This window comes from Ambystoma mexicanum, chromosome 8 (genome assembly GCF_040938575.1).
Source record: "Ambystoma mexicanum isolate Mex_15411 chromosome 8, UKY_AmexF1_1, whole genome shotgun sequence".
In the NCBI taxonomy this organism is placed as follows: domain Eukaryota; kingdom Metazoa; phylum Chordata; class Amphibia; order Caudata; family Ambystomatidae; genus Ambystoma; species Ambystoma mexicanum.
In genome coordinates, this window is record NC_090929.1 from 1,685,776,127 (window position 1) to 1,685,800,104 (window position 23,978).

The 23,978-nt window shown below is 44.5% G+C and overlaps 1 protein-coding gene across 1 annotated transcript in view; it reads left to right on the plus strand.

Annotated features, from left to right (window-relative positions):
* The window catches only part of LOC138473323 (deleted in malignant brain tumors 1 protein-like), a 911,582-nt gene that overhangs the window by 370,125 nt on the left and 517,479 nt on the right, over positions 1-23,978 (plus strand). Inside the window, exons 14-18 of the mRNA XM_069611989.1 lie at positions 858-1,172; positions 7,354-7,383; positions 12,418-12,441; positions 12,522-12,557; positions 17,405-17,719. Of these exons, the coding sequence (XP_069468090.1) occupies positions 858-1,172; positions 7,354-7,383; positions 12,418-12,441; positions 12,522-12,557; positions 17,405-17,719 (720 nt within the window). The remainder of the gene's footprint in view (positions 1-857; positions 1,173-7,353; positions 7,384-12,417; positions 12,442-12,521; positions 12,558-17,404; positions 17,720-23,978) is intronic.

Consider the following 23,978-nt stretch of genomic DNA (forward strand, 5'->3'; position numbering starts at 1 on the left):
GCACATTCTAATCACCCTAATTTTGTGCTGGTGCTCAAACATGGGGAGGCCAATTCCATTCACCCTGATTTCCTGCTGGTCCTCAATCATGGGGAGACCCTTTGCATTCACCCCAATTCGGTGCTGTCCCCAAAAATGGCAAAGCCAATTCCACTCACCCTAATTCTGTGCTTGTGCGCAAACATGGGAAGGCCATTTCCATTCACCCTAATTCTGTGCTGGTCCTCAAACATCGGGAGGCGAATTCCATTCACCCCAATTCTGTGCTGGTCCTCAAATATAAAGAGGCCAATTTCAATCAGTCTAATTCTGTGTTGCAATCGCATATGGGGAGACCAATGCATTGGCAGTGTTTGGTTACCTTGAGATCAATATGCTCCGATGTACCCGATTAGAAGGAGTAATTAAATGATATTCTTGATGCTGTGATAATGCTTGCCACTGTTCATAGCGGTTATGCTACTTCTCTCATGTTTTTTGCATTTATGTGTCATTTCTTGTTTCACATTACTAAGGCTAGCCGGCAGGAGTTCAGAAGAATTCTAATGGTCTGAACATTTAAGTGTGTGTCATGGATGAGAAGTGATGTTACAATTCTTCTGCGATATGATATGGAGTCTTAAGGTGGTTGGCTGTCATTACATGGCCCGTCATTTCCAATGCCGTAGTGTCTTCTAGAATGTTCTGATGCAGTTTTATAATATTGCATCTTGCTCTCGGGCATCTTCCTCGCTGGAGGAAGAACCTTTATATTCTTAGCTTCTGGAGGGCTTCCATTAGACTGGTCTTTATGCCTCTCTAAGGGTGTTGAATGCTCTCTTAGTGTCCCAATTCTTTTCCCTGGTCTTCTATTTCAGGTAATTACTCCATGCGTCTTCAGAATGGTTCCAGCAGGTGTGCGGGCCGTGTCGAAATCTGGTATAATTCCTCCTGGGGGACGGTGTGCGATGATGGCTGGGACCTGAACGATGCTCAAGTCGTGTGCAGACAGCTCGGCTGCGGGTCGGCTCTTTCTGCTCTGAGCATGGCCTACTTCGGTCAAGGCAATGGAAGCATTCTCCTGGACGATGTTGCATGCAGCGGCTTGGAGTCCCGCCTGTGGGATTGCCCTCATTCTGGGTGGAAGAGGCATGACTGTGTGCACCAGGAGGACGCCAGCGTCATCTGCTCAAGTGAGTGCTCTTTCCCCTGCATGCAAAACCGGTGCTAGTTAAAATGACACTGTTCCAGATCATTCTTACAATGACAGCCCTAGGTCATCCCCTTTCCATTTCACACCCGCAAACGGCGTGTACACCAACATTCGCTTGTGAATGAGTGAATGTAGTCAGTGAACTAATCTGGGGTTCAGTGTTCCTATCAAAAAGGCTCTTAAGAGGATTGAATGGTATTTTAAGGTCATTGGGATTACTCAGTGATTGATCAGAAGAGATGTCATGTTTTTAGAGAGTATGTGCTTAACAGGCTAGAGAGGTGAGTGTGATGATAAAGACGAGGTCCGTTGCCCGTCCTTCCCAAGTTGAAGGGGAGTTGATAGGCTACATACACACCAGTGTCTTGGAAATTGAGGCCATTTGAGATTGTGATCATCCTTGGTATTGTGCAAACGTTGCATAGATCAGTGGGACACAGGAAAAAATAACTTTTCCATAAAAGAGGAAACCTGATAATGAACACATCAAAATGGCATTTTCTGAAAATAAGTAGTGTAAAAATGAAGAAAGGAAATCACGAAATTATTTTAAAAATAACCCATCTTTAATAATTAGTTTAAATCTAAACAAAAAAAAACAATTGTGGTCAGGACCAGAATGGTTTAGAGCAGGCGAGTAGGACCAAGGAAGTAGGATATTTTGGAGTTTCTGGGGTTCCCACTGGTGTTATAGCTGTGCCTTTATGGCTGGAAATATTTAAGTGCAAAATAAGCGGTACTCACGTCAACTGAGAGATAAAAAGGGGGGTCTGCTTTTACTATTTAGTAAATGACAAACCAAGAACACATTTTAAAACAATAAAAGGTAATAAGGTGCGTATAGCTTCCTTTTTTGGAAAAAAAGAAAAAAACTAATATATTTTGTTGTTTTAAAATTATTGAATTGAAAACTATCATGTCATTTGCAATTTGATAATCTCAGTTACCATTCTGGGTTATTATTGACTGGCTATTATTTGATAGAAGCAGGCCAGGGTCACCTCTGGCACACACTGCCTTTAGCTCTCCAGCATGTTTTATTTGATGAGGTCCTGGGAGCAAGGAGCATCTACTCATGGATGCGCCATCTGATGGGCGTGGGGGTGGATTCACACTGAAGGTCTACACATTGCATAGCTATTCTCTGAAACATTAGACGAGATGGCCGTGTAGGACAGAAGATGGCTCACAGGTTGGAGCGCTGAAGATGGAACCATCGCTGAAGCTGGTGCCAATGGTTGGTGTTGAGTCTCCAAGAGAATAGATGGTATGGCCTTGCAGGACACATGATTGGCTAATAGGTTCTAGGCCATGAAGTGGGGAAATTGCTGGAAGTGGGGACTATGATCAGTGTTGAGTCTCAGATAGAATAGGTAGCCTGGCCGTGGTGGACACAAGGTTTGCTCAGAGGTTAAAGCACTAAAGGTGGAGCCATCCTTACAAGTGACGGCACCGGATTGCCTTGAGTGTCAGATCAAGTCATTAATGGCGGGAGCATCTCTCAGATAGATGTCTAGGGCAGGTTCTGAGGTTTCTGTGGAGATGTCGCTGCACAGGGCCTGCAGCTTCTCAGCGGTTGCATCCCTGAGGACGAGGTCATTGGACTGCACTGATTGTTGGGAAGTCCTCATCCATCTCCTCGGAATCTGGGTGTCACCCTATTTTCAGCTTCCTCTGGAGGGAGAGCAGTCCAAGTGCTGAGTCCTCAACTAATGGGGGCAATTATGCACCGGCAAGCCTTGATTTGCTCTTCAGGATATTCACCTGGAAAGTAAAGGTTTTGCCAGAAGCGAAGATGTTCTCCAGTCCAGACTTGCACTGTTTTATTTGTGTTATCATGGTTGGTGTTCTCCAAAACTGGCCTCTGTGCACAACTGGTAGGGTTCAGAGGTTACTGTGAGGTAGTGGGTGGGGAGCACTACAGCACACTCCATGGCTATTTATGAGCTATTTCTGGCTTTCAGGCTACTAGCAAGTACTGGTTCCAGCACCAGGAATCTTGGGAATTATGGGTCTTTTCCTATAAAATGCTGATTGCAGAACTCTCCACCATGTGTGGCATCTTCACGAAAGATCCCACACACAGACCATCTCTGTCCACGTGCAAGGTCCCGGAGCACACTCAGAGCCAATCAGGATCAGTTTCCATTCTCTTATCTCTAACAGAGAAACCAGTGAGACAACATTTGCTGCACCTGCTTTGCCCACTGTAAAATCACGGTAAAGAGCAGAAACAAGAGAGAGAAAAGGCAGCTTGAAGACAGAAAAACACAGAGGGAGCGCTACAAGGCACTGAAAGGTTCCTCTCTTTTCTGCTCTGTGAGAAAGGGTCTGTGACCACTTTCTGAAGCTTTCTAAGCTTTTTCCTTTGTTACTCTTTGAGTTTTTGATTTCACTCGACCCCTTTCAAAGGCATGTTGCTTTAGGTAGCATAGTTTTACTGTAAAGATAAGATCTTTTAACTGTTCATCTCTTTGGTCACGTTGCCCTCCTGTTTGGCCGGTTTTGTTAGATGGGCCTCCTTTGGGGGAGAGAATGTTGGCGAGGTGCTACTATTCTGTCAGCACTGGCTCTACTCTTCATTCCCACTCCTTTAAGTAGAGTCCTTTCTCTCAGAAGGAGCCACATTAGGAGACTCTGAGAAAAGAAGGGAAGCCGGCCTAGAGTGCTGTGCTTTGAGTCTACGGTAGTCATCCACTCGGGGGTGGCTGTCTTCAGTTAAGGAGCAGGGGTGTACCTTCACTACTATCATGGCACCTTCCGTGATATGCTCTGACACCCCTGACATCCCTGGAACATTAGTGGCACCTTTTTCTTTCACAATGTCCTCATTGAACATTGAGTGATCTCGCGACCTCCAGATTCCCTCATGTCAAGAGAGCCTTTGACGTCGAGATGTCTCGATGTGGAGCGGCTGTAGAGATTGTTCACCATTATTTGACTCTGAGAGAATTTTGGTGCTGAGGGGGGCTTGGTGCTGGAGGTGCCTTGACGCTGGGGATGCCTCAAAGCTGAGGTAGTTTAAAGCTTAAAGGGCCGGGACACCGAGAGAAGGCTTGATGAAGATAAGACGTTCGTGCTAGAGGAAAACTCAGCACAAGGAGAGCCCTCTTTGCTGATTAAAGAGATCAGCAGCGAGATCTCCATGTCTTCTTCAGCGATCTTCCATGACAGTCATTGTTGCTGGTTCTCTCTCTGAGGGCTAATGGTTCAATTAAAGCATTTTGAGTCAGTCCTCAGTGATGGAGCTTGAATGAACTGGATCAACATGTGATCAAGAGAGAATCTATTCTGATTCCAGTTTATAAAATTCACCACCTGGGCTCAATTATCGAAGCCGGGGAAGGAAATGCATATCCTTCATAAGAAGGGTGAATCCATGGAGAGGAAGTCTGAAATTGAACGAAACTTGGAGAGGGGCATCTCTTTTGAGTTAATTGATATCATACATTCTTTTTGCCACTTGTGTGAGGCTACAGACGATCCCTCGTCAAGGATTCCTTGAAGATCAGTGGGAAAGGCCACAACACCGAAGGCCCTGCAGTCTTTCTCCTGGTGGATGAAGATTCAGAGCTGAAATTGGGGGTCTCATTTTTGCTTTTCCCTAGCAGTGGAAGTCCTTGTGTTGCACACATCTCCTACTGGATGGAAAGCCCACATTGACCAACTACCTAATCCCAGGGGTTCTGATCATTGTCAGAATGTTTGTGTCACATCACCTTTCTGAAACTTCGGCCAGTCAAGCTGGCTCTCAATGTTTCCATCCCTGGTATTCAGAACAAGTTGGCAATAGTACAAACAGATGGCACAACAGCTCTGTGCTATATCTACAAGCAAGGAAGAATGAGGTTGAGGGTTCTCTTGTGGTAGACTCAGCTTTTGTGGCGTTGGGCCATCCCAAGGAGAACTTGCATAAGAGCAGTGCACCTGCAAATAAAACCTCTAAATAGAGCACTGGTGAAAGAACAGGAATGGATGCTCAACGATGAGGCGCTAAACAGCACCCTGGAAGAATGCGGGTATCCAGGGGTAGACAAGATGCCCAGACATAACGTCCAGGTTTCAGGAGCACATATCTCTGGCTAATGCCTCTGTTTAACACCGTGGTCAGGGACATCTCTAGAGAGACTCTCGCTGAGGCCGCTGATCACACAGACCGTCGTGAAGTTCCATCAATCGGTGGCCGCTATTACCCTCATAGCGCCCTTGTGCCCAACGCAGCGGTGGTACGCAGCTCTGCTACAGATTCTCCTGCCTACCCATTGCCTCGGTCACACTTTAGATTGGGTCTCCACTATTAATGTCATTAGTAAGGATTTCCAGGTGTGTTCCTGTCCTTGGTCAGACCATGCCAGGATGACTTTCCTAAGAAACTGAAATGCAGGAGAGCAAAATGTAATTTGGCAAGAAGCGCAAAGCTGCTTACGCGGGACCAAATTGAACCCGTGTTACGGCCTTCCATTAATTTTTCTCCTACTGATTCTGCAGTAGTGATGTCGCAGTTACTTGTCTCCAATCTGGACAACATCACCAATTCCATAGCGCATCTTAAATATAGAAAAAATAGGGAAGGGATAAAAAACAAAACCTGGTTCTCTCCAGAGTTGCCCCTTTCTTTGCCCTTCTGGATCAGGAGGGGGTGGAGTTGGCCAACTATGCATATGACACACAGTAAGTCATCCCCATGGCTGGTACTCACTCCCAGGATGAAGCTGAACTGAACCGTGTCCATACCTCCATGGAGAACTGGATGATATGGAGCAACTTGGCATTGAACAAGGATAAGACCGAGTTGTTGATTTTTGGCACTCAGTCTACGCTGGCCAAGCTTGATCCTTCCTATGATAACCTTCAACTTGGAGAGGTCAAGATAACTCTCAAAAAGAAAGTTAAAACCTTGGGTGTGGTCTTTGACCAACAGCTCAATGTGAAAGCCCATGTAGGAAGTCTTGTATTAGCAGCAGCCTACTACATCAAGCTTTTGGCACATCTTAGACCTTTTTTTCCACAGGCCAAAGCTGAGACTATTGCTAGAGCAATTGTCAGGTCTAGAATTGACTGCTGCTGTTGCCTCCTGGCAGGGCTCAGCAAAACTGATGTTAACAGACTACAGGTGGTGTAAAACGGTGCAGTCAGCGTGGTCGTGGGACCATCCCGTTGTGACCCTATATCGGCAGCCAGACGAGCACTGCATTGGCTCTGTGTGGAAGCACGCATACTTTTCCGCCTATTGGTCATTACCTTTAAATGTAGACAGGGCTTAATGCCCTCGTATCTGCAAGATCTCATCCCTGAAAAAGTGAATAGTAGATCTCTCAGATCTAGCAATCAGAATTATCTGATGCTTCCTAGATGTGGGACGAAGAAGGTGGAAAGGGGAGCTTTTCACATTGCAACCCCTAAAGCATGGATCAACCTACCTCCAGATCTCAGATCTCAGAAAACCATTGATCCTTTTAAGAAAAAAATTGAAAACATGGTAGTTTGCTTGATCCTCTCTGGCAGCTCGGGCTGAATACCTTTCCTGGTCAATTGTTTCTTGTTTAATGTTTTGTTGTCTGCGCCCTGATGCCCATGGGTCCATGGTTTGCGCATTATAAAGTAAAGTAAAGGTAATGGCAGGTCAATGGTGCATCTCCATCCTGGTCTGTATGAGAAATTAACTGAGGGCTCTCACTGTAGTGCGATGTGCGGCTCCATCTGAATTCTTTTCGCAAAAGGTCAGTGGCCGGCGTGAATTCTGGTATAGTCTCTGGATATTTGTTCTAACTTTTGAGATAGATTTGCAGCAGGCAACGCAGGTACACAGACTGTCTCCTCTCCACTTTCCGTGTTAAAAAAAAAACAGATGTATTGCTTGTAATAAGTGGTTAACCATATATTGGCTACATTTAACATTTAACATTTAAATATTTGGACAAGGTGTAGCCATGACCAAGCACTTCCACAGAGGTAATATTTGTTAATGATTATAATTAAGAGAGAGCTACGACTACAGGTGAGTTATTTTCATGATGTACATCCTGTATGTTCCAGTCATTTTAAATGAATGTCTGTAAGTCTATGGATTCCAGCCACAGTGACCAACACTGAGCCTGGACCTCGCAATGTTTGTCCTTCTAATGCTCTTCTATCACTAATGCTCGTGTCTTCTTCTGTAGACGCAACATCCGGCTCACCACAGACTACAGGTATGTTTCCAGCATGTTCTAGTTTCCTCACAATGCCCCACTGGTCAGGCTTGGTGCCAGGACCCACAGTTTGCTCCAACTTGACTACCAGGGTGGATGGGCTTGATCTCAGACGTTACATGTGTGTCTATCTGCACCCTGGCCCTGGATGTGACCCCCTAAAGGACCAACATGGGCTGGAGTCGGCTGTGCTCAAATGGAAGCTCAGCTGGGAATACTTTCTCTCGAATTAATCGAAATGAAATCCTGTATCATATCGCATATTTTAAATTTACCCATCGTCCCAGTCAGGCAGGGACTTAAGGCAGCTCAGACGATGCAATAGACAGTCATTAAGAGAATGGGCCCATTTCTTCTGATACAGCAGTTCCCCTGCAGAGAGTAGAGTTTATTTAAACAATAGGCCCTGAGCAGGGGGGCATTACCATTTCAGGTAATGCCCCAGGCCCATAGTTACAGGCCCGAGCAAAGGGGCCTATTGCTATTAGTACCCTGGCCTGTAAGACCGGGGTACTAAGAGCATTTATTTTCTGTTCCGAAAAGCTCTGGTGTTTCGAACAGAAAAAAAAAACAAAGTTAAAAAAATGGCCGCTGTGGAAAGGAAAACAAAGTCTGTTTTCCCTTTCCATGGCGGCCATTGAAAATGAATGTAAAAATGAATGTAAAAAAGATAAACAAACAAAATGGCGGCTATTCAAAAAGTAGGGAAAAAAGTAAACAAATAAAATGGCTGCTATGGAAAGGATGGAAGGGTCTCTATCATTCAGGGGTTACCTCACATTTGGGTGATATTCCCTCCTACCAAGTGAGGATATCATACATGTATACAATTCAAAAGAAGGAAAAACAAACCACTCTCAACAAAGCGTTCTAGATGTGTCCTCCAGATATAGTTTCCAAAAGCAACCATTATGAACAAATATAGGTTCCATCTAGTGAACATGAATCACAACCAACGTAATCTAAAATTTAAATTTTTATTCATTTTCTGCTTTTAAACACACCTCATATAAACATTTAAAAAAACATTTATAAATCACTAGAATTTCCGTATCATAAAATAATTCCACCTCACAAATTTAAAGTCACAAATCACTTAATTTTCAAAACATCAGTGGCAACTCAATTCATTTTATTCCCCAATTCCCCACCATGTTACAATAGCCTGATTTATATAAGTTTCTGTCCTCAATGTTACAAATCACTGGACATTCTTCAGGGGCAGAAAATTCATCTTGTGCTTCTAGTGGATCTTTTCTCATACCAGATTTTTATATCTAAAGACACATAAAAGAACACACATTACCACATGGGCATCCCCGGTCAATGAGTAGACCTAGCCAATCCCTAATCACCCCTAGGGTGGACAGATATACAATCTTTAATATACCTGTACCATTGGCTTCTGACTCTATAGCAAAGCCAAATCTTGCTCTTCACCTTTCTAATAGACAGGGAACTCACTCAGAGTATCAGGTACCCAAAACCAATACACACAGCACCTTAATCAATGACCATATTGAACAGCAATAATGTCCTCTAAAAAAGCCCCATCCCCAGGGGGATACCATAAATTCAAATGCAACTCACCCTGGGGTCAAGGACTTCATCGTCTTCATAAGTCACTTCAATAATTGAGAAATTATTCCATCGGCAGTTAATCTAGGTTATTAAGTGATTTGTGACTTTAAATTTGTGAGGTGGAATTATTTTATGATACGAAAATTCTAGTGATTTATAAATGTTTTTTTTAAATGTTTATGTGAGGCGTGTTTAAATGCAGAAAATGAATAAAAATTTAAACTTTAGGTTACGTTGGTTGTGATTCATGTTCACTAGATCCAACCTATATTTGTTCATAATGGTTGCTTCTTGAAAATATATCTGGAGGACACATCTAGGAAGCTTTGTTGAGAGTGGTTTGTTTTTCCTTCCTTTGTATTGTACACAAGTCTGATATCCTCACTTGGTAGGAGGGAATATCACCCAAATGTGAGGTAACCCCTGAATGATGTAGTCCCTTCTTCCTTTCCATGATGGCCTGTCACGGATCGGGAGCCGAGGTGCTGGGGACAGAAGTGTTCCCTGCGCATCCGATCCCGAAATGGAAAAAAAAGAAGGTAAGTGGGTTTGGGAGGGCAGAGATGGGATTCTTTGGAATGGGGGGCAAAGGGGAGGGAACAACCCTTAACTCGATCCCCGGCGGGGGAAGATGGCAGCCTACATCCGTGGGGTGTCTCGGAGAGGGATTACCTTGTTCCGAGCATCCTCATTGGCGGAGTGGCTGACACCCCCATGCCCCCCGCCGAGGACAGAAATGAAGGAACGTTGTGGGGGAGAGGGATTCCCAGTCAGGTAATGCCACGGCATGGGCAATGAGATTGCATGTTACAATCTCATTGTCCCTCGCTGAGTACTAATCCTTTATAGACTCCCCCCTGCCAAGAGTAAAGTTCATTCTGGTACAGAGTCTCACTTGCAAAGAGAGAGTTTATTCTGATACAGTCTCCCCTGCAAAGAGTTTTTATGACATCTCCCCTGCATTCTGATAAAGTTTCTCCCGCAAAGAGAGAGTTTATTCTTTTATAGCATCTACCCTGGAAAGAGTAGAGTTTGTTTTATAGAATCTCTCCTGCAAAGAGTAGAGTTCATTCTTTATAGAAGCTCCCCTACAAAGAGTAGAGTTCATTCTGATACATATTCCCCTGCAAAGAGACAGTTTATTCTTTTATAAAATCTCCCCTGCAAAGAGTAGAGTTTATTATTTTATGAAATCTCTCCTGCGAAGAGTAGATTGCATTCTAAAACTGTCTCCCCGGCAGGGAGTTTATTCTTTTATAGACTCTCCCCTGCAAAGAGTAGATATCATTCAGATACAGAGTCTCCACTGCAAAGAGAGAGTTTATTATTTAATAACAGTTCCCGTACAAAGAGTAGAGTTTATTATTCCATGAAATCTCCCCTGCAAAGAGTAGAGTTAATTCAGATACAGAGTCTCCACTGCAAAGAGAGGGTTTATTATTTTATAACGTCTCCCCTGCAACGAGTAAAGTTTATTATTTTTTTAAATCTCCCCTGCAAAGAGTAGAGTTCATTCAGATAGAGTCTCCACTGCAAAGAGAGAGTTTATTATTTTATGGACCCTCCCTTGCAAAGAGTAGAGTACATTCTGATACTGACTCTCCCCTGCAACGAGTAGAGTTCATTCAGATACAGATTCTCTACTACAAAGAGAGTTTATTATTTTATAGACTCTCTGTTGTAAAGAGTAGAGTACATTCTGATACTGAGTCTCCCCCTGCAAAGAGTGGAGTTCATTCAGATACAGAGTCTTCACTGCAAAGAGAGTTTATTATTTTATAGACTATCCCTTGCAAAGAGTACAGTTCATTCTGATACTGAGTACCCCCTGCAAAGAGAGTGTATTCTTTTATTGCATCTCCTCTGCAAAGAGTAGAGTGTATTCAGATACAGAGTCTCCACTGCAAAAAGAGAGTTTATTATTCTATAACTACGCCCCTGCAAAGAGTACTCCCCTTCAAAGAGTAGAGTTAATTCAGATACAGATTCTCCACTGCAAAGAGGGAGTTTATTATTTCATAACATCTCCCCTGCAAAGAGTAGAGTTTATTTTATGAATTCTCCCCTGCAAAGAGTAGACTTCATTCAGATACAGAGTCTCTACTGCAAAGAGAGAGTTTATTATTTTATAGACTCTCCCTTGCAAAGTGTAGAGTACATTCTGATACTGAGTCTTCCGCTGCAAAGAGTAGAGTTTATTCTTATACAAAGTTTCCCCATTGTAGTGGGGGCTTGTTGGCTTGTTCTTGTTCAGTCCCGTTTCTGATACAGAGTCTCCTTGTCAATGGAGAGGGTCTATACTTTTTTTCAAAGCAATGTATTTGATTTTCATGAGAATGTACACTTGCTTACTGAGTTTCCACTTTACATCAACAGTCTAAAAGAGCAAGACAAAAAAACCCTAATAACTCTGTGTGGGAAATGCAACTAGCAGGCAAGTGGTGGGGGGCGAGGGCCAGGCGAGTGTTAGAGCGTCACTCATGGACCCCTCCCCGTGGTTAATGTTCGACTCAGCCTGACCAACTGCAAAGCATTCCTCGACCTCCCTGATCTGCATCCTTGAGAGCAACCCCTCTACGGTACTGAGTGACCGCATTCCCTCCTACATGGCGCTTGCTTGCTGTTTGGGCCCACACAATCCTCGGTGCTCAAACTGAGCTTGATCAGCTCACATCTACGCTCAACACCGGGACTGCCTATGTCAGCCTAACAAGAACTGAATCCTGGTACTTTTGATTCTGAACTGCCCCCTCAGTCCACTTGGACCCTAGAGGTTGGTTAGGTCACGATCGCTCCTGTTTTCATCCAAGATATCCTTTTTGTGGCTAGTAATTTATCCAACACCCCTGGTACTACACTCAGTGTGACTTCCCTCAGTCTGTTATAACTTCTCTGTTCTTCCTTTGGGATGGGTTTTTGTACAGTATTTCTGTTTGTTCTGTTGCAGATGGTGTGTTTGATTAAAGTATACATATATTTATAGTACCTTGATTGGACATTTGCTTTATTTTGGACTGCAATACTTTGTTGTTTGGTTCACTACTGGGTCACCTTCGCACCCCTCTTATATAGCCTTCCCTCGGCCCTTGTTACCACAAAAGCTCAAGGAGGTGTATATCTTTACGGTCCCTATGTGAGGTCTCAGTGTGTCATTTTACCCCTACTCATCCTTGTACTCCTGTGAGGCAGAATCCAATTTGTCACAGGCTCTGATAGTGGGGGCTGTTGGCATGGAGCTGTCCTGCTACTTGAGTTCCTACTGCTCAGCGCAGTTCAAGGGTTGATTTTGCTTGTGTTGGTTCAGGTGTTCCTTTAGGTTCAAAGATCATAGAAATTCAGTCTTTCTGGGGTATTTGTTGTAACCACCAGGATACTTGAAACTTGCTGAATGTTGAAACGTCCCCCATCCTGCACCCCTTCTGTGTTAATTGTTATTTTTCCCTCTTCTTGCAGCTGCAAGACCACCATCAACTCCAGGTAATTCTCAGGTCATTTACTCCTGGGTCGGCCACCAAGTCATTTCTGGGGACTGACAGTGTGTCCTCTTTCTTTTCCAGCTCAGACTCGCATCCCTACGAACACATCTGCTGAAGGTAGGACGTTTTTCCATTGAAGTCAGTGGGCCTCATTCTAAGTGTGCCGGTCGGCTCACCGGCACCCTTATTTCCGGACCGGCAAACTAAAGTGTCTGCCAGCAGTGAACACTGTGGCCGACAGGTCAGACCCTGCCGGGCGCTGGGTCCACGGTAGGCAGACTGTTCGCGGAAGCGCCGGCACCGTTAGCCATCGTGCCGGTGCTTCATAGTCCCCACTCCCATAGAGCCCTAAGGGGCTTACATTTTACCGGTGCCTGACTTTCGGGCTGCCGGACTTGTAATAGCATGGTGGCACCAGGAAGTCAGGCGCCAGTAAAATATAGAGTCTGGCGGCAATCCGCCGGTAGCAGCGGCAGGGTTACCGCCGGACTCGTAATGAAGACCAGTGTTTATTTTATGGAACCACTACTGTTCGATGATCCATTGCGACACCCAGCAAGCATGCTCGATGTGGCTTATTTATCATTTTGGCCATCAGTAGCCTCCTGTGACACTGAACATAATGATAATATTGTCAATCAAGTAAGTAGAATCCCTAATAAGGAAAACCATAATTGGCAAAATCTGGCAGAATATTTTTACATGGAAAGTAACAGGGAACCCTTTGTTTGACTCCCTGAAGAGAGGAGCTGTGTTTATGTGTCTGCATAGTGTAGAGTCATGTCAAAGCTACTTATAAGAGAGCAATAAAGATACTGTATTCATCCTGATCACCATTCCTCACCAAATCCATCCACACCCAGAACTGCCAAAATCTTTCATGATCCTAGTGTTTGCAAAACGTTGTCACCTGCCGAGGGATTGCCTCCTATGTCTATCCTTGCCACACTGCCCCGGCTCACGCTTCATCTTCTGTGTGATGCATATTCGCTGCGGGGTCATCCAACACCCTCTTTTTATCCCTGGGATATGTTATGTTGAGTTATACCGTGCATCGCTACCACCCAGGGGCAGTCTCCAGGTGCTCACGTGGCTCTGCAAGAAAGAGGACGAGGTTGGTTAGTGTGGATGGAGGGATAGGATTGGCCCAGAATCAGGAGAAACTTTTTGGATAGTCACCCAAGACAAGTAGTAATTTCCCATCAGCCCTGCACGGTCTCCAGCTATTCACGGATTCAGCATATAGCCTCACTGTGGTGAGATAACAGCGGTGAATGAGCTTGAATTAAAGCTTGTTGTAGTGTACACATAGAGAGGGACTTGATGACCTGGCCTATGTTGCCATCCAGTCATTGCTGGTCAGCTGATTACCTAAGCCCCCAGGCCATTTCTCCTGACAAGGAGGTCCTGTATGTAGTCCTGAGTCCAGAGACACAACCATATAAAGATCTGAGATTAAGCTGCTTCTTGAAAAGATAACCTTGAAAAGATTTCTGAAGTTCAGTAAGCTGTCTGGTTGAGTCTGCCATCGAACCTCAGGTTGGGGAACCCCTTGTCTTGTCTGGAGACATTCCACTCTGGCAGTGGGCCCGCAGGAGTGGAAGCACATCAATTGTCATCAAATTGATCTCCATGAAACTAGGAAAGGGCAAGCTTCTGCCCTTTGAACATGTTGCCCTTTATGGATCACAAAAGGGGCGTGTTGCCCCGGCTGCCGAAGTTGTTAATGTTCATCCCCCAAATACCTCATACATTTCTTAATCAATTTTCACCAAATCAATTATTTTAGTTTTCTTTTTCCCTGCAGCGTTTAAAAAGATAGCGCACATCCCAAAATAGGGAAGTTAACTTTCAAACCTGATACCTTTGTAAAGAGACCTAATTCTATACTTAAAGCACTAAAGTAATTTGCTGAGAGACGTCAACTAATTCACCATCAGCAAACATTATGAACTTAAATACCACAATGCTAAAATGGATCCACTGCTTTCTCGTGTTGCCCCTGACCTGTGTAGCAGAATAAGCCATAACTAGAAGTAAAAGGAAATGGAAGAGCAGTCACCATTGTCTAGTTCCCCAATCCTGTCGTTTAATTTGGTGCCGGACCAAATATTTGGGCGTGACGTTCCTAATGAATATTTCATGAAAACCCAGAGCTTGCCCAGTCTTCTTGAAGAAGGCCCAGTCCACCCTGTCGAATGCTTTTTCTGCATGAGTATGATGAAGGGGCCAAGTGAGAGGTGTTTATTTTATCCAGAAGGTGGGATGTTTTATAAATATTGTCGAGTGGCTATCAGCTTATGACAAAGCCTGCTTGGACAGACTGGATCATATTGAGGCTAGGGTGGTCTCCAAACTGGATTTGAAAAACTTTGTAAAAAGCTTGACCTCAAGATTCAGAAGAACCAAGGGCCTATACACCCCACTGAATTCTGGGCCTTTACCTAGTCTACGGATGAGGCTGGGTGTAACTACTGTTGTAGAGTCAGACTGTTGAATGTTAGGAAGACTTAGGGCCTCATTACGAGGCTGGCAGTAGTAATATAGGCACGGCTGCTGCCGGTATTTTTTTTTTCCAGCGCCCACAAATGGCCAATTGCCGGGTCATTACGACCTTGCCGGACCCGGTATTTGCCCATTCCTGGGCGCTGGAAATAAATCTTCCCCATTCCCATTGAGTCCATAGGGCTCAATGGGAATGGGGACGTTGGATCCACGGGCACCGTTTATAACGGTGCCGGTGCATCTGACGTGCTGTGCTCGCAGGTGCCTTTCATTCCGCCAGGTCAGACTTGGCGGAATGAAAGGCACCCACAAGCACAACTCGGAGTTTGCCGGTCTGGATACAATGGTACCGGCAAGCTTACCGGTACCGTTGTATCTGAACCGGCAAGCTTGTAATGAGGCATTGTGTTTTTACTTCTCTATAGCAAAACTGATTAGTGTTTTTGATATACAAGTGTTCATTGCAGAACATGAGTGGGACTAGAATCTCAGTTACTGTCCTACTGCCATTCACCCTAATTCTGTGCTGGTACTCAAACATGGGGGTGGTGCATTTCCATTTATCCTTATTCTGTAATGGCCCCCAAAAAAGGCGAGGTCCCTTCCATTCTTCCTAATTCTGTGCTAGTCCTCGAACATGGGGAGGCCAATTGAAATCACCCTAATTCTGAGCTGGTCCTCAAACATGAAGAGACCATTTCCATTCACCACAATTCTGTACTGGCCCCCATATATGGCGAGGTCCTTTCCATTCAGCCTAATTCTACGCTGGTCCTCAAACACGGAGGTGGTGCATTTCCATTCATCCTTCTTCTGTACTGGCCCCCAAACATGGAGAGACCATTTCCATTCACCCCAATTTTGTACTGGCCCCCAAACAATGCGAGGTCCTTTCTATTCACCGTAATTCTGTGCTGGTCCTCAAACATGGGGAGGCCAATTGAAATCACCCTAATTCTGAGCTGGTCCTCAAACATGGGGAGGCACATTCTAATCACCCTAATTCTGCGCTGAACCTCAAATGTGTGGAGGCCATTTCCATTCACCCTGATTTCCTGCTGGTCCTCTATCATGGGGAGACCATTTGCATTCACCCAAATTCGGTGCTGAACCCAAAAATGACAAAGCCAATTCCATTCACCCTAATTTCTTGCTTGCCCTGAAACATGGCAAGGCCAATTCCATGCACTTTAATGCTGTGCTGGGCCTGAAACATGGGGAGGTCAATTCCATTCACCCTGATTCTGTTATTTTCCTCAAACATGGAGAGGCCAATTCCATACACCCTAATTCTGTGCTTGTGCGCAAACTTGGAGAGGCCAATAACATTCACCCTTACTTTGTGCTGGTCCTCAAACTTGGGAGACCGATGCCATTCACCCTCATTCTGTGCTTGTCCGCAAACTTGTAGATGCCAATTCCATTCACCCTAATTCATTGCTGGCCCCCAAACATGGCAAGGCCAATTCCATTCACTCTAATTTTGTGCTTGTGCGCAAACTTGGAGAGGCCAATTCCAGTCACCCTAATTCTGTTCTTTTCCTCAAACATGGGGAGGCCAATTCCATTCACCCTAATTCTGTGCTGGTCCTCAAAAATGTCGGCCAATTCCATTCAGCCTAATTCTGTGCTGATCTTCAAACTTGTGAGGCCAATTCCATTCACCTTAATTCTGTGCTGGCCCTCATATAGGCAGAGGCCAATAACATTCACCCTAATTCTGTGCTGGTCCTCAAACTTGGGAGACCAATTCCATTCACCCTATTCTGTACTGTTCCTCAAACATGGGAAGGCCATTTCCATTCACCCTAATTCTGTGCTGGTCCTCAAACATCGGGAGGCAAATTCCATTCACGCTAATTCTGTGCTGGGCCCTCAAATATAAAGAGGCCAATTTCAATCAGTCTAATTCTGTGTTGCAGTCACATATGGGGAGACCAATGCATTGGCAGTGTTTGGTTACCTTGAGATCAATATGCTACGATGTACCCGATTAGAAGGAGTAATTAAATGATATTCTTGATGCTGTGATAATGCTTGCCACTGTTCATAGCGGTTATGCTACTTCTGTCATGTTTGTTGCATTTATGTGTCATTTCTTGTTTCACATTACTAAGGCTAGCCGGCAGGAGATGAGAAGAATTCTCATGGTCTGAACTTTTAAGTGTGTTTCATGGATGAGAAGTGATGTTACAATTCTTCTGCGATACGATATGGAGTCTTAAGGTGGTTGGCTGTCATTACATGGCCCGTCATTTCCAATGCCGTAGTGTCTTCTAGAATGTTCTGATGCAGTTTTATAATATTGAATCTTGCTCTCGGGCATCTTCCTCGCTGGAGGAAGAACCTTTATATTCTTAGCATGTGGAGGGCTTCCATTAGACTGGTCTTTATGCCTCTCTAAGGGTGTTGAATGCTCTCTTAGTGTCCCAATTCTTTTCCCTGGTCTTCTATTTCAGGTAATTACTCCATCCGTCTCCAGAATGGTTCCAGCAGGTGTGCGGGCCGTGTCGAAATCTGGTATGATTCCTCCTGGGGGACTGTGTGCGATGATGGCTGGGACCTGAACGATGCTCAAGTCGTGTGCAGACAGCTCGGCTGCGGGTCGGCTCTTTCTGCTCTGAGCATGGCCTACTTCGGTCAAGGCAATGGAAGCATTCTCCTGGACGATGTCGCATGCAGCGGCTTGGAGTCCCGCCTGTGGGATTGCCCTCATTCTGGATGGAAGAGGCACAACTGTGTGCACCAGGAGGACGCCAGCGTCATCTGCTCAAGTGAGTGCTCTTTCCCCTGCATGCAAAACCGGTGCTAGTTAAAATGACTCTGTTCCAGATCATTCTTACAATGACAGCCCTAGGTCATCCCCTTTCCATTTCACACCAGCAAACGACGTTTAAACCAATATTCGCTTGTGAATGAGTGAACATAGTCAGTGAACTTATCTTGGGTTCAGTGTTCCTATCAAAAAGGCTCTAAGAGGATTGAATTGGATTTTAAGGTCATTGGGATTACTCAGTGATTGATCAGAAGAGATGTCATGTTTTTAGAGAGTATGTGCATGACAAGCTAGAGAGGTGAGTGTGATGATAAAGACGACGGCCGTTGCCCGTCCTTCCCAAGTTGAAGGGGAGTTGATAGGTTACATACACACCAGTGTGTTGGAAATTGAGGCCATTTGAGATTCTGATCATCCTTGGTATTGTGCAAAAGTTGCATAGATCAGTGGGACACAGGAAAAAATAACTTTTCCATAAAAGAGGAAACCTGATAATGAACACATCAAAATGGCATTTTCTGAAAATAAGTAGTGTAAAAATGAAGAAAGGAAATCACGCAATTATTTTAAAAATAACCCATCATTAATTATTAGTTTAAATCTAATAAAAAAAAAACAATTGTGGTCAGGACCAGAATGTTTTAGAGCAGGTGTGGAGGACCAAGGAAGTAGGATATTTTGGAGTTTCTGGGGTTCCCACTGGTGTTAGAGCTGTTCCTTTATAGCTGGAAATATTCAAGTGCAAAATAAGTGGTAATCAGGTCAACTGAGAGATAAAAAGGGGGTTTGCTTTTATTATTAGGTAAATGACAAACCAAGAACACATTTTAAAACAATAAAAGGTAATAAGGTGCGTATAGCTTCCTTTTTTGGAAAAAAAGAAAAAAACTAATATATTTTGTTGTTTTAGAATTATTGAATTGAAAACTATAATGTCATTTTCAATTTGATAATCTCAGTTACCATTCTGGGTTATTATTGACTGGCTATTATTTGATAGAAGCAGGCCAGGGTCACCTCTGGCACACACTGCCTTTAGCTCTCCAGCATGTTTTATTTGATGAGGTCCTGGGGGCAAGAAGGATCTATTCATCGATGCACCATCTGATGGGCGTGGGGGTGGATTCACACTGAAGGTCTACACATTGCATAGCTATTCTCTGAAACATTAGACGAGATGGCCGTGTAGGACAGAAGATGGCTCACAGGTTGGAGCGCTGAAGATGGAACCATCGCTGAAGCTGGTGCCAATGGTTGGTGTTGAGTCTCCAAGAGAATAGATGGTATGGCCTTGCAGGACACATGATTGGCTAAGAGGTTGCAGGCCATGAAGTGGGGAAATTGCTGGAAGTGGGGTCTATGATCAGTGTTGAGTCTCAGATAGAATAGGTAGCCTGCCCGTGGTGGACACAAGGTTTGCTCAGAGGTTAAAGCGCTGAAGGTGGAGCCATAGCTAGAAGTGGCGGCACCGGTTTGTCTTGAGTGTCAGATCAAGTCATTAATGGCGGGAGCATCTCTCAGATAGATGTCTACGGCAGGTTCTGAGGTTTCCGTGGAGATGTCGCTGCACAGGGCCTGCAGCTTCTCAGCGGTTGCTTCCCTGAGAACGAGGTCATTGGACCGCACTGATTGTTGGGTAGTCCTCATCCATCTCCTCAGAATCTGTGTGTCACCCTATTTTCAGGTTCCTCTGGAGGGAGAGCAGTCCAAGCGCTGAGTCCTCAACTAATGGGGGCAATTATGCAGCGGCAAGCCTTGATTTGCTCTTCAGGATATTGACCTGGAAAGTAAAGGTTTTGCCAGAAGCGAAGATGTTCTCCAGTCCAAACTTGCACTGTTTTATATGTGTTATCATGGTTGGGGTTCTCCAAAACTGGCCTCTGTGCACAACTGGTAGGGCTCAGAGGTTACTGTGGAGTGAGTGGGTGGGGAGTACTACAGCACACTCCATGGGTATTCATGAGCTATTTCTGGCTTTCAGGCTACTAGCAAGTACTGGTTCCAGCACCAGGAATCTTGGGAATGATGGGTCTTTGCCTGTAAAATGGCAACAGTTGCTCATGTTGACCCTTGGAAAGCATTTCCTCTCAAGTCTCAAAATGTGAAGTTCCACTGCCCCCTGCTGGCAACATGTGCAGCTTTCAGCCTCGTCTATGTGTGAACATGTTGAACTACTTACATACAAGAGTAAAACATTTCAAATAAATAGTGTGATCGTGGACATGTAGAATGTTGCTACAGTACTTGAAAAATGTTAACAAATCGAAAGTAAACATCTTAATTTAAAAATCATTGTATAATAATGTAAATGCCCTTAAAAAAACACATCCCCCATGCACCCACACGCTTCCTTTTCTAACACCTATTAAACCCCCTTTCAGGGGATTATAAAAGCATGGGCTCTGTTGTAAACAGAAAGCTATTTTCCAGAAGCCTTTTCTAATTTGATAAGAAACCTGCACCACTGAAAAGGGTATTTTCAGTATCCTGCTTTCACTTGGTCTTTGCTGATTGCAGAACTCTCCACCATGGGTGGGATCTCCACCACGAAAGATCCCACACACAGACCATCTCTGTCCACGTGCGCGGTCCCGGAGCCAACTCAGAGCCAATCAGGATCCGTTTCCATTCTCTTATTTCTATCAGAGAAACCAGTGAGAAGACATTTGCTGCACCTGCTTTGCCAGCTGTAAAATCACGGTAAAGAGCAGAAAAAAGAGAGAGAGAAAAGGCAGCTTAAAGACAGAAAAACACAGAGGGAGCGCTCGCTACAAGGCACTGAAAAGAAAGGCAGGCCTCGGTTCCTCTTTTTCTGCTCTGTGAGAAAGGTTCTGTGACCACTTTTTGAAGCTTTCTAAACTTTTTCCTCTGTTACTCTTTGTTTTTGATTTCACTCAACCCCTTTCAGAGGCATGTTGCCTTAGGTAGCATTTTTTACTGTAAAGGTAAGATCTTTTAACTGTTCTTCTGTTTGGTCAGGTTGCCCTCCTGTTTGGCTGGTTTTGTTGGATGGGCCTCCTTTGGGGGAGAGAATGTTGGTGAGGCACTACTATGCTGTCAGCACTGGCTCTACTCTTCATTCCCACTCCTTTAAGGAGAGTTCTTTCTCTCAGAACGAGACACATTAGGAGACTCTGGGAAAAGAAGGGAAGCCGGCCTAGAATGCCGGGCTCTGAGTCTACGGTAGTCATCCACTCGGAGGTGGCTGTCTTCAGTTAAGGAGCAGGAGTGTACCTTCACTACTATCATGGCACCTTCCGTGACATGCTCTGACACCCCTGACGTCCCTGGAACATTAGTGGCACCTTTTTCTTTCACAATGCCCTCATTCAACATTGAGTGATCTTGCGACCTCCAGATTCCCTCATGTCAAGAGAGCCTTCGACGCCGAGATGTCTCGATGTGGAGCGGCTGTAGAGATTGTTCACCGTCATTTGACTCTGAGAGGATTTTGGTGCTGAGGGGGGCTTGGTGCTGGAGGTGCCTTGACGCTGAGGATGCCTCAAAGCTGAGGTAGTTTAAAGCTTAAAGGGCCGGGACACCGAGAGAAGACTTGATGAAGATAAGACGTTCATGCTAGAGGAAAACTCAGCCCAAGGAGAGTTCTCTTTGCCAATAAAGACTCCAGCAGCGAGACCTCCTTGTCTACTTCAGAGATCTCCCATGACAGCCATTGTTGCTGGTTCTCTCTCTGAGGGATAATGTCCTCAGTGATGGAGCTTGAATGAACTGGATCAACAAGTGATCAAGAGAGAATTTAATCTAATGCCAGTTTATACAATTCACCACATGGGCTCATTTATGGAAGCCGGGGAAGGAAATGCATATCCTTCATAAGAAGGGCTTGAATCCATGGAGAGGAAGTCTGAAATTGAATGCAACTTGGAGAGGGGCCTCTCTTTTGAGTTAATTAATATAATTTATTGATTTTTAACACTTGTGTGAGGCTACAGATGATGCCCCGTTACATGTGCGTCTATCTGCACCCTGCCTGTGGATGAGACCCCCTAAAGGACCAACACGGGCTGGAGTCGGCTGGGCTTTAAGGCTGGCTTTGCCCAGTCGAATGTGTCCCAATTTTGAGGTAGACCCCGCCGCTCATTCTCCTCGCAAAGTAACAAAGTTTCCAACAAGAGATTTTATTCTGAAATAAGGTCTCACTGTGAGAATTTCTATTCAAATGGAAGCTCAGCTGGGAATACTTTCTCTCGAATGAATCAAAATGAAATCCTGCATCATGTTGCATATTTTAAATCTACCCATCGTCCCAGTCAGGCAGAGTCTTAAGGCAGCTCAGACGATGCAATAGACAGTCATTAAGAGAATGGGCCCATTTCTTCTGATACAGAGTTACAGCAGTTCCCCTGCAGAGAGTAGAGTTTATTTAAGCAATAGGCCCTGAGCAGGGGGGCATTACCATTTCAGGTAATGCCCCAGGGCCCATAGTTACAGGCCCAAGCGAAGGAGCCTACTGCTATTAGTACACCGGCCTGTAAGACCGGGGTACTAAGAGCATTTATTTTCTGTTCCGAAAAGCTCTGGTGTTTTGGAACAGAAAAAAACAAAGTTAAATAAATGGACGCTGTGGAAAGGAAAACGAAGTCTGTTTTCCCTTTCCATGGCGGCCATTGAAAGTGAATGTAAAAATGAATGTAAAAAAAGTAAACAAACAAAATGGCGCTATTCAAAAAGTAGGGAAAAAAGCAAACAAATAAAATGGCTGCTATGGAAAGGATAGAAGGGACTACTTGTAGTCCCTTCTTCCTTTCCATGACTGCCTGTCACGTATTGGGAGAGGAGGTGCTGGGGACAGAAGTGCTCCCTGAGCGTCCGATCCTGAAATTGACAAAAAAGAAGGTAAGTGGGGTTGGGAGGGCAGGGATGGGATTCTTTGGAATGGGGGGCCAGGGGGAGGGAACAACACTTAACTCGATCTCCAGCGGGGGAAGATGGCAGCCTACAGCCGTGGGGTCCCAGAGCGGGATTACCCAGTTCTGAGCCTCCTCATTGGCTGAGTGGCTGACACCCCCACCCCTCCACCGAGGACAGAAATGAAGGAACGTTGTGGGGGAGAGGGATTTCCAGTCGGGTAATGCCACGGCATGGGCAAAAGATTGCATGTTACAATCTCATTGTCCCACGTGGAGTACTAATCCTTTATAGACTCTCCCCTGCCAAGAGTAAAGTTCATTCTGGTACAGAGTCTCCCTTGCAAAGAGAGAGTTTATTCTGATACAGTCTCCCCTGCAAAGAGAGAGTTTTTTTTATGATATCTCCCCCGCAAACATTAGAGTTTATTCTTGTATAGAATCTCCCCTGCAAAGAGTAGAGGAAATTCTGATAAAGTTTCACCTGCAAAAAGAGAGTTTATTCTTTTATAGCATCTCCCCTGCAAAGAGTAGAGTTTATTGTTTTATAGAATCTCCCCTGCAAAGAGTAGAGTTCATTCTTTATAGAAGCTCCCATACAAAGAGTAGAGTTCATTCTGATACAGATTCCCCTGCAAAGAGACATTTCATTCTTTTATAAAATCTACCCTGCAAAGAGTAAAGTTTATTATTTTATGAAATCTCCCCTGCGAAGAGTATATTGCATTCTAATACTGTCTCCCCGGCAGGGAGTTTATTCTTTTATAGACTCTCCCCTGCAAAACGTAGATATCATTCAGATACAAAATCTCCACTGCAAAGAGAGAGTTTATTATTTAATAACAGTTCCTGTACAAAGAGTAGAGTTTATTATTTCATGGAATCTCCCCTGCAAAGAGTAGAGTTAATTCAGATACAGAGTCTCCACTGCAAGGAGAGAGTTTTCTATTTTATAGACTCTCCCTTGCAAAGAGTAGAGTTCATTCTGATACTGAGTCTCCCCTTGCAAAGAGTAGAGTTCATGTAGATACAGTCTCCATTGCAAAGAGAGAGTTTATTATTTTCTAACGTCTCCCCTGCAAAGAGTAGAGTTTATTAGTTTATTAAACATCCCCTGCAAAGAGTAGAGTTCATTTAGATCCAGAGTCTCCACTGCAAAGAGAGAGTTTATTATTTTGTAACTTCGTCCCTGCAAAGAGTAGAGTTTATTATTTTATGAAATCTCCCTGGCAAAGAGTAGAGTACATTCTGATAGAGTCTCCCCCTGCAAAGAGAGTTTATTATTTTATAGACTCTCTGTTGCAAAGAGTAGAGTACATTCTGATACTGAGTCTCCCCCTACAAAGAGTGGAGTTCATTCAGATACAGAGTCTTCACTGCAAAGAGAGA